The sequence below is a fragment of the Morone saxatilis genome, unplaced genomic scaffold, assembly GCF_004916995.1.
Source record: "Morone saxatilis isolate NCDOM2014 unplaced genomic scaffold, NCSU_SB_2.0 Contig20, whole genome shotgun sequence".
NCBI lineage: Eukaryota > Metazoa > Chordata > Actinopteri > Moronidae > Morone > Morone saxatilis.
This window is the reverse complement of record NW_023339763.1, coordinates 17,335,907-17,346,411: the sequence shown is the minus strand read 5'-3', so window position 1 is coordinate 17,346,411 and position 10,505 is coordinate 17,335,907. Positions and strand designations below refer to the sequence as shown.

The 10,505-nt window shown below is 42.0% G+C and overlaps 1 protein-coding gene across 12 annotated transcripts in view; it reads left to right on the top strand.

Moving 5' to 3' along the window:
• LOC118331313 (RNA-binding protein Musashi homolog 2) overlaps nt 1-10,505 on the top strand; it is a 228,805-nt gene that overhangs the window by 68,110 nt on the left and 150,190 nt on the right. For all 12 annotated transcript variants that reach the window (XM_035666155.1, XM_035666153.1, XM_035666151.1 and 9 more), the window contains exon 6: nt 2,127-2,219. In XM_035666155.1, the coding sequence (XP_035522048.1) occupies nt 2,127-2,219 (93 nt within the window). The remainder of the gene's footprint in view (nt 1-2,126; nt 2,220-10,505) is intronic.

Genomic DNA, 10,505 nt, shown 5'->3' with positions numbered 1-10,505 from the left:
TATATATATATATATATGGTGGTATTGTTGCGCGTTGAGTGTGCGGTCTCTACCACAAACTCTTGGGGATACTTTTTTCTGATTAAGTGTTGATCTTGCTGTTGCCAGCACCTCCAGCCCTAAAGTACAATTTTTTTTTTTCTCTTTTTTACTTTTAAATTGGAGTTATAAGGGAAAATAAATGAAGACCACTGAAGTATATTAAGATTTTTTTTATTCATAAAAGCTTGCTTTCTCCCTATTTTTCTTTCTGTTTCACAAAAGTTGGCTTAATTTAATTTTGTGGTAAAACAATATAATGTAATAAGAAAAACATGAAAAATCACAGGAGCAAGATAAAAAACAACCAAACTGTAATAAGAGAGGGCTCATGTGTGGGAGGCTGTGTGCATATGTGCAGGCTATGTGCCTGTGAGACTGTGTGCACCTGGAAAGCACTTGACAGATGGTTACTTCAGCTCTAGCTGAATGTCGCTTCTTTTTTCTCAGCGTTAAGCCTCTTTCATAAATCGAAAGTGTTCCGGTCAGCATTTTGATCAAGATAGACTCTTTCAGCCTTCTTGATAGTTTGCTTGTGTATCTCTCGAGTATGTTTATCCTGCCCCCATCATTTATTTTTGTTTGATTCTGGCGAGCCGAGGGAGATCAGGGCTGGGACTTTCCCTGCTGCCTTCTCTGCTCCTTTTTTTGTTTGCCAGTAAGATTACAGAGCAGTGCATCAAAAATCATTATATGCCACATCATATCAGTAAATTCTCAATCTGTAGTGTAAATGTGACACTTCACAGGAGAGAGTAAGGATTATATATGGGAACATATGTCAATGACCTACAGTAGTCTTTTCCTTTCTCCATTGGCCAAAGAGGTGCAAGAAAAACAGGTCAACAAGATAGGTTGTTAGTTGGTAGTAGATTTTCATTGTTCTAGTTTTAGCTTTATTCATTCAATCCCTTATTGTTTGCCAGTAATTACACAAAGACTAGTGGATCAGACACAAACAATGGTGATATTGCCTTAAGCTAGGAAACGTTATGTCAACATCAGACACGCGGAATCGTTTACGCTGCCATCACCTCCGTGTGTCTATTACCAGAGGTCGGCTGAAACAGGCCGAGGTGAAAGTCCTTCCCGCCACAGTGCTCGAGCATCCTCTGACTCTGCAAAGTCAGATCAGGCCAAAGTAATAACCATAATAACACCATAGGTGTCATTGAGACATGAAGTGCTTGAGCCTCTGTATTATATTTCTTTACATTTTTTCTGCGACCTTAAAACAGGATCCAATACCTATAAATAAAACACTTCAGTAATGTGGTAATACAACGTCTTACAAGTTAAATGTTAAATGTTGTTTGTCAGCAACAACATCAACACCTATGCTGACCAGATGTTTAGGATAAGACTGGGCCTGCTATTAAATGTTGGTGCGTAAATACCATGAGGTCATAAGTTCACAGTTTAATTTTTAATCGTATACAAAAAAGTAATAGTGCCCCACAGATCTTACACTGACACTGGGGTTCAGTTGTTACTGTATTTCCCTGAGAAATTGCCCTCCTAAATTTAGCATGTACTCTCTACAGCAGATGTTCGTGCCCTTTTTGACGCCGGGGGTAATAATCCTTAATATTCTTGCTGTTTGAAACTAAATGAGGCTTTAATGCACTCTGATTCCATCTTCCAGCACTCATTAATTGTTTTTTGAAAGTCCATAAATTATTACTATTGTTTCTTTTTAAGTTTTGCAAAGATAAACAGAAACTTTTATGGATGAAATGGAGGCCTTTAATTCTCTGACGGTCTGTTTTGATTAGAGCTTCAATTTGAAATGTCATTGTGAGGGGAAATTCACAGAACGGCTGTTCTTAGCCAAGATTTTTTTTTTTCTCTGCCAAAACCTTCAGCACTTGTGACCTTGCTATAATACTGAAGTTAAAGCAAAGTGTTTTTGAAACTTGATTGTGTGAATCTGTTTATTCCTGTTGAGCAACAATGTGTCTCACTCCTTTATATCCTCCCTATCACAGGTGCTGCTCACTCAGTGCGTTTGAAGCCTCATTAAAGGTGTTGTGCAACGCATTTGAAGCCTCATCACTAATCTTCTCCTCTCGCCCTTTTCTTTCCAGATGGTCACAAGAACAAAGAAAATATTTGTGGGTGGCTTGTCAGCCAATACAGTAGTGGAAGATGTGAAGCAGTATTTTGAACAGTTTGGGAAGGTAAGACTTTTTTGATTATTATTAGCCTGCATAGTGTCGTCACAATGACAAAATTTCAGCTCTCCTCGATTCCATTACATGCATGTTACAATTATCATCCTTAAGACAATGTGAAAATGTTAATTTGAGGATTGTGTACAGCGCCCCCTGTCGCTCACACAGTGTGAGCACTCCAATCATTACATCAATCACATCATTTGAGCTTTAAAAGATGCCTGCAGCAAAAGTTTGGCTCTTTTACTGACAGTGAGACAAGTAAATCTCTATTGTGACAAGCAAAAGACTCAAGATATGGCAATAGCTTCACGCAGCCCACCATGTCTGGTCAACAACATGCATTTTGCTTACAGAGCAAACACACAATGGCAACCAGCTGCCATGACCAAACCCCCTCTGCAAAAACGTTCTATCTAATCTATTGTAGTTTGGCATTAGAAACAAATATAACTTTAAGTGAAGGGGAATCGAAGTTAGGCTTTTGATATTGTGGCAACACTATTCCAGTGTGCTCTGAGGGAAAAACACACCCAGTTCATTCAGCAGAGGCTCATATTCAGCTGTTTGTTCCTGTCTGCTGCAGCAGTTTCTGCAGGCTGTTCTCATGACCAATACCCCCAGCTGAGCAAGGCATATATATGCACACCCTATCATACAAGGACGCACACACTCACACATGCACACACGCACGCACACACACACGCACACACACCCCTTCACATGCACTGGGGCATGTGCACACACCAAAAGGCTTTGATACAGTGGCAGCATTTCACAGATAATTTCCCCACACTGAGCCGAGATCCATTTCCCTTATGTCATATTCCACATCAGTCAAGGTCACCTTCAGCTGATACAGTCCCTGTAACATCAGCACTTGACCTTGAGTTTAAACAATTTCACTGAGGATGGATTTTCATGGGCACATAATGTACCATGTCCTAAAGGAGACAAAAGAGCTGTTATAGATTAATAGAAACTGTTATATTTTGTTCAGAGACAATATGCAACCAGCCCTCCCCTATAAAGCTCTGTCTTATTTTCTTGACTATAAGTGAGCAAGGTGAAGGACTTTGTTTTGCTCTTTATCTGTGGAAGTGGCACTGAAGACCTCACCATGGCCTGGTCTGCCGTTCCAAATAAAGATGGCTTATTTGCACAATAGAGCGCAGCAAGCAAATATTCAGCACGACTTCGCAATCAATGGATCTGAGAAAGGGCTCGAAATGATTTTCGACTTGATTGAATGACATAATTGACTTGATTATACAAAGTTTTTTCCTCCTTGAGGAATCCTCAAATGCTTAGGAGGAAACAAACAAATCAGACTGATTGAGCAAGATCTTGTGCATGTTTCTGTGTGTGCTTTTATAGCCTACTTGTGCATGCTTGGATGTGCCTGCAGTACTGCTCTCGCCATGCGTGAGTGTGTCAGCGATTAAGTGTATTTATGTGGGTGCATGATTAGGGGTGTGTATGTGTGTGTATGAGCAGGTTTGAGTGTCTTCAGCAAAAAAAAAAAAAGGAAATCAGAGTAGATATTGTGGGCTATGGCGGACAAGATACAGAGCTCTCTTGTTTTGTGTGTGTTCTTCCTTTTTCTGCCTTACACATCTTAGGATTTATTAAATAACCTGCCTGTCACTGCAACCTACCATTATCGCCACATACACACAACTCTGAGGACTTATCCACAGAAGGGAAAACCAATTAATTCAGTTTCCCCTCCATAGAATCTTGGTGGCAGTATGTCTGTCAGTCAGTCATCATTCTGTCTTTCTGTCTGTCTGTCTGTCTATGTGCATGTCAAGGGGGACATTAGCTAGCATGGTCGCAGGGCAGCGAATCATTTATATTGCTGGGAAGTATGTTTTGAAGCACTTATCAATCATCACGCAACTACAGCTTAAGGCACCGGCAAATGTTCCTCCTCGCAGGCAACAAGCCATTTCGCTTGATATTAGCAATCACTGTATTTGTGTGTGCATGTATGTGTGCGTGCGTTTGCGTGTGCGAGGCTGCATAGGCCAATTAGCAGGATGTGGTCTACAGAGATGGCGGTGGTTGGGAGGCAGTGGAGGGGAAACAGCTGGTGTGGCCACAATTGGGTCACAGGTTCTGTCTGTAACCTCCACACCTCCCCTCCCTCCCGCCTCAGTCCCTCCCTTCTGTCTCCATTCTGTCAGGGGGAGAGGTGGCATTTGTTATGGGGGAGAGGCTGACAGCTCTCATGCACATCAGTCTCAATGCCACTCTCCCAGCCGTCACCATTAGTAAAGAGCACATGCCCGAGCTTGGCACAACTTCACAGGAGCTCCTCCGCAGCCGGAGCCCCTTTTTTTTTTTTTTGTTGTTGCCTACAGTACACTCTAAAGGTGTGCATTTGAAGTGATTGTGACAGTCATTTGAACAGAACTAAAGTGTGGTTCTGTTTGGCTGATTCTAATGCATCTCAGATGTATCCCATTACCTGCCTAATAGTAGCCACATCCTGCCCTCCATTTTTTTTTTTTTGAGGCAGCACGCTGCACCTTAGCCCTGCAAGCCAGATGAGACAATCTTATCAGCACTGCCGGCCTCCCTTTATATTCAAGGACTCTTAACTGGAGGCTGCTGCTGTTTCTGTCTTGCAATAAAGCCAAATGAACCAGTGTGCTGTTTGTGCTATTATGTGCTACTGTGCAGCCTTATACATTATAAGAAAAGACAATGTTAGCCTTTAGATATCACACTTTTGTTTTTTCCTCATATGTAGGCTTTGCCAAGTGATATTTTTGGCCCTTTTTCTCTGATAATGTTGATATGTTTGCAGTAGGTGCAGTCTTTTTAAGGAATTTACCTTCCTCCCTTTGCCTTTGTGTGTGGTTTGCATAGCAAGCAGAAATAGCCCCAAACATCAGCCTACAGAGGTGACAGCACTGAAACGATTTTATGATATAATTATGCATAAAGTCTTTATAATTCTTGACTCCTTTAGAGACTGTGCTTGCTCTAAGGTCAAAGGTGAGGTGCAGCAAAAGAACAGCAGATGTGCTTGTTAGGATTCAGTGTCTTGCAAGAGTATCACTTTTGTACTAGTCTGAGGATCTCCACACCTGCAAAAACAGTTCAGTATAGACACTAAAAGCTGCAGTAGGTAACTTTTATAAAAAATAACTTTTTGTCATATTTGCTGAAAGTTTCACTATATCCTGACAGTATTACATGAGACAGATAATCTGAGAAAAAATACCTGTCGCTCAAATACCGACTGGTATTGGAGACTCAATCAACTATCTTCAAGCCACCAGCCCAAATTGTCTTTCTGTCCTCCTCGGCTCTAAATAATAGCTTGCACGGTTAAGATTGAATAAGGTAAAATTATGTAACAATGTCTTTCAGCAGGCCACATCAGTGCTTTGTGGAAATATGGAAATGTTCTCCTTATGTTGATCTCTCTCTGCTGGCATAAAATGCACTCTTATTTTCCATTATATCAAACAGCTGTTAACAGAACACCTACGACCCTAAAATGTTCCACTGAGGCAAGCACTTGATTAAAGATGGGAGATGGTGTGATGACACCTTTTAAATTTGGATATGACGTACCAGCAGAGCCCTGCCCAGGCATGAATAGAGCTCTCCCCTTCAGTTAAAGGCATAATTAGCTGGGCGGCTAATGCTTCCTCATTGGTTTATTGTAATCGGCTTTGAGTGCGTCTCATAGTGCCCTTATTTGGCTCAGCTGGAACAACTCCTGCTCACTGAGTCAGTTTCTTCACTCCTGTCCATTGGCTGGGGTTCGCTGTGCAAGCCTGAAGCTGACTTTTAGTTTAATCAGAGCTACTTGCTTCCATGTCACTGGGCTGCCACAATCGTCCCTTTATGTCCAGGCTGTCCTGGTTCTCATGCTCCACTGGTCTAGAGCCAGATCCTGGAGGTGGAGCTGAATGGGAAGAGGAGGAGTAGGAGCTTAACCAGTTCACTGCCACTGGGCTCAGGAAGGGATAAAGGTAGTCACACAAAGGTCACTTCTGAGTCAGACAAGCTGATCAGGGCCTTGAGTCGTAAGATGAGACAATGGTGTCAAAGTAAAAAAGTAAGAAAAAAAAGAGTGACACCTGTTTCAAAACAATTAAAAGATATTGATAAGAGTGAGATGATAAAATGATCGTCAGGACACAGAGAAGAGACCAGCCTACAGCAGCAGCATGCTGTCCCTGTTTGTGTTTCACCTCTGGCTAGGCACGCGTCTGCATACTTCTCTCATACTTTCACTGACGGGAAGCAGATGAGAGGAAATTATAACAGCGTCCGAAAAAGATTCCTTGGTTAGTGCATGAAATTCTTTCTGGGGCTTTGGTAATCCAATACCACGGCTGACATTTCGCATGCCCTTAGATTTTGTAAATGGCAGAAAAATAACTGTGTGACCGTCTGTAAAGACTGTATAAATTCTTTTTGCATACCTGCCCAAGTGCTTAGGCTCTTAACAGCTCTGGAGGTTTGCAGGTATTCCAAAATAACAGCCTTAATGACAATTAACCAAACCAGTAACACACATTGTTGTAAAATCTGTTTTATTTGATACTTTTCCTTGAGGATGAGCAAGTGGACTTAACTTAATAGATGGATATCAGTGGAATAATGTGGTGTGCCTCTCAGAATTGTGCCTTTTTGCATAATTCTAATTAGTAAAGTTGCGATGTCTCATTAGAAACTTGGACTTTTAGTGTCAGCCCTTACAGCGCATCTAAATCAATGTGGAGATCACCAATAATCATTGATGACACACCGATATCATTGTTCTTAGGTTATCTATTTGACTGCAGAATTAAATTTCACCTTGGATGACAGTGCAATTAAGCTCTGACAATATATACTTAAACTGGAAACTGTGAAGGTGCACATTAAATGCACTTTGGACTTGAAGTGATAGGAGCTCTGAGGAAAGCAAAACCCAAGTACACTATTGCTTCATGTTCATTGGCTGAAATAGCAAACATGGGTGATTAATGCAGAAAAAATGCACTTTATATGAGCGAAAAGAACCTAATCAAAAGGCCACAGTCCTCCATTCCACTTCCTCAGCTAGTGCAGGTGCACATTTGCATGCCATTTACATGGTAGCTCACAGTGACCACTGCTACTCCAGCATTGCGGTGTCCATCATCTGCTGACATTCTGTGATTGTTTCCTCTCTGCTGCGACTCACCCAATCAGCTGAGGATATAGTCTGGTTCCAGTGATTATAAGGAGTGATCAGAGCAGCAATGATGGAGCATGTGCCTTGCAGTGGAGATTTAGCCAGAGGCTTCAATCTCATTGCAGTCACTTGTAGTTAGTGACTGGGACTAGCAGTGAGAAGGGCAGAACAATATAAATGAATTGGCTATGAATGTGGATACGGCTGCGGTGCTGCAGGGACACACAGGGGGAAAGGGCCAGTTAGACAAACTATTTCATATCCCCCTTGACCTTTATTTGCCCAGTGGCCCAGCAACATTTCCAATGGAGTAGCTTTTAAATGGCCGCTGAAGAATTGAGCTGTGCTATTCACATAATTTTTTGTGTGTGCGCGTCTGTCTTTGTATGATAGAGCGAATATATGTGTGTGTGTATGTGGGTGTTATTGCGAGTGTCTTTACTGCAGGTTACTGAATTTTTACTTAAAGGATCAGACCTTTAACAAAAGCTTAAATAGATTTTTGACTATTGCTGATCCTCAGAAATACCTATCAGACGGTCTCGTCCAACAACTAGATGCTGTGCAGTATAGGCGGCTCACAAAGAGAGCTGTGGATCAGGGGAGATTGACACCTTTCTGTAGGTCTGTAGTCTCATCTCCCAGCTGTCCCTCCTGAAATGGCTCCCTCGGGATAAGCCGGGATTGGCTTGATTGTGTTATCGGCGACTGATCGGGTCATTGAATGATGGAATTTTGAGCCCCTGTTCTGCTTAAAGAATGAAATGTTTAAAGAAGATTGACTGTGATTGGATCAGATCCAGCACCTGCTCAAAGGGGTCAATCAGGTGAAGGCAGGAGGCAGCAATCTCTGCTGTGCTATTGTGACACGAATAGAGGGGGGAATTGATGTGTGTGTTGGGATAGGGTGTTGGTGGTGGATGGATGGTAGAGGGGGGCTAGAGATGCCATTCAACAAGGAAGAGGTTGAAAAATGTCATCAGAGGAAGTGTCATGAGTAATTTGCAGCAGTCTCACCATCAGACTGGTGTGGAGGTGGACGCCTCCACCTCCACACCTCCACCTCAGCTTTGCAAACTACAATTTAGTCCTTAGGGAATCCCATGTGGGAGAAAACGTCCTTAGGAATCGAGATTCAAAGAACAGTTTATTTCCCAGATGGATAGGAAATATGTATTGATATATGCTGCATGTATGTTAAATGCTAAAAATTGGCATGGAATAAATGGTTTGAAGGGTGGGAGCCTGGCAGAACATTCATGCAAGGAAGGTCCAGGAGAAAGCAATGAGAAAGCGGCATTTTAGCATGTTTCTGTAGAATCTTTAGCTCAAATTATGAAGATGATTCAACAATTATGTCCGAGGATCAAATTAAAAGAACCTTGTAAACAACACACAAAAGCAGAAGTTATATTTACATCCAGTCTTACTCACCAAATTAGATTGGGTGTATCCTTGAGGTCAAGTTGAGTGCATTTCCTTCCTCATAAAACATTGCAAAGCCAATTTTTTAAAAGTATTTTAAAACCAGTGTTGTTTTCACCAGTGTTTTGTAGCTTGCAGTCATCTTCTTTCCTGCCTTTGCTGGTGCATTACAGAATATCTTGACGTGTTGCTGAGACCTGTAAGTCAGTGGAATAATGTGACATATGCTCATTTGAGAGTAAACTGTTCTGTGTGGTCACTCATACTACCTCAGTGGATGCTACCATAATGTTACTTAGACATAACTGTTATATTACCTAGTGGTTATTTATAATGAGGAGTGTTTTTAAATTTATGCGATGTCGACTCTAGGGCTGCCCCTGAAAAACCCAGAGTCGAATCTCTGGCTTTTGTTTTTAAGTTGTACCGCTGTACACAGAGCGACACATGGCAGGCTGTAAGCTTGAATCTCAAAATGACCACAAACCACAAAACTAACTGTAATGGAAGCGGAGAAGAGTGATTTTTAACGGAGAACAACGTGACGCCAGACAATGTTTGGCAGGGCTGTGCGACTCCAGCCTGTTGGCTGCTCTGACGCTCTCTGCTCCGGTGGTGACTGTCAGTGAAGTTGGCAAAACCTCTTCCGAACCAGACGGTGGTTCAACCTCCTTAACTGACGTCCACTGTGGTTGACTCTTGGACTGACAGCGCTGTCAGCAGCCCGGCAGGAGAGATACTCTGTGGTGTGCTCAGATTTAATAACTGCACTATGAGTAGAACGTACACTTTTACCTTCTCTGACTGTGTGGAAATCTGAAGTTTTCACATCCAAGATAACAAAGAGAGGCGATAAACCGTAAGGTAAGTTAAAAAATGAGATGCATGTAGCTGCGCTTCCACTGCAGGAACCCCCGATGTAGGAGTGTGACACTGAACTGAGAAAAAAAGGAATAAATAATCAAATCTTTGTATTGAACAGCCAAATCTGATTCAACTTTATTCTGGAGGAGGAATTCTGGAGGTATCAAATATTAATCAAATAACACAGGAAACTCTTTAGTGAACTCTTTCAGCCTCTGCCCCCATGGATGGATGGATGGATTTCCTTGCTATGGCTCAAGTGCGTGTTTTAAGAGTAGCAGAGACAGGCATATTTGAGTTGAGGTTCACAGAAGGCAATGGCGGCCTCTGAGTGACAGACCTTGTGCCCCTGCATGTCACAGCCAAATGAGAAACAAAATGATGGTGTCAAATTTCAGCTCTCATGTGATAGGCTTTTAAAAAGGATGCTTTTCAACCCAAATAACTATTTTCCTCCTCATCAGACATCAGTGCTCCACATCCCCCCGCTGTAGAGCTCCAGGAAAACCAGTGAGCATGAACCATGACTCAGCACCACCTGGTGAACAAGCAGTTGACACAGTACAGCTCAACTGATGACGATGCACAGTGCTCACCGTACATCTGAGCTGATACACACAGCTTTATGGATCTTGAGACATTTGCTAAGGGTGTTTGTGTGGCCCTGTGGATGGATTTATCCCAAATGCCTAAACAACAAGGTGATGGCAAACGAAAGCTTAAGTTTGAACTGCAAGTCTTTATTCACATTTTAGAGGTATATAGTAAACAGAGAATTCAATATTCAGTTGTTGTTTTTTTTTTTCAAATGTTAA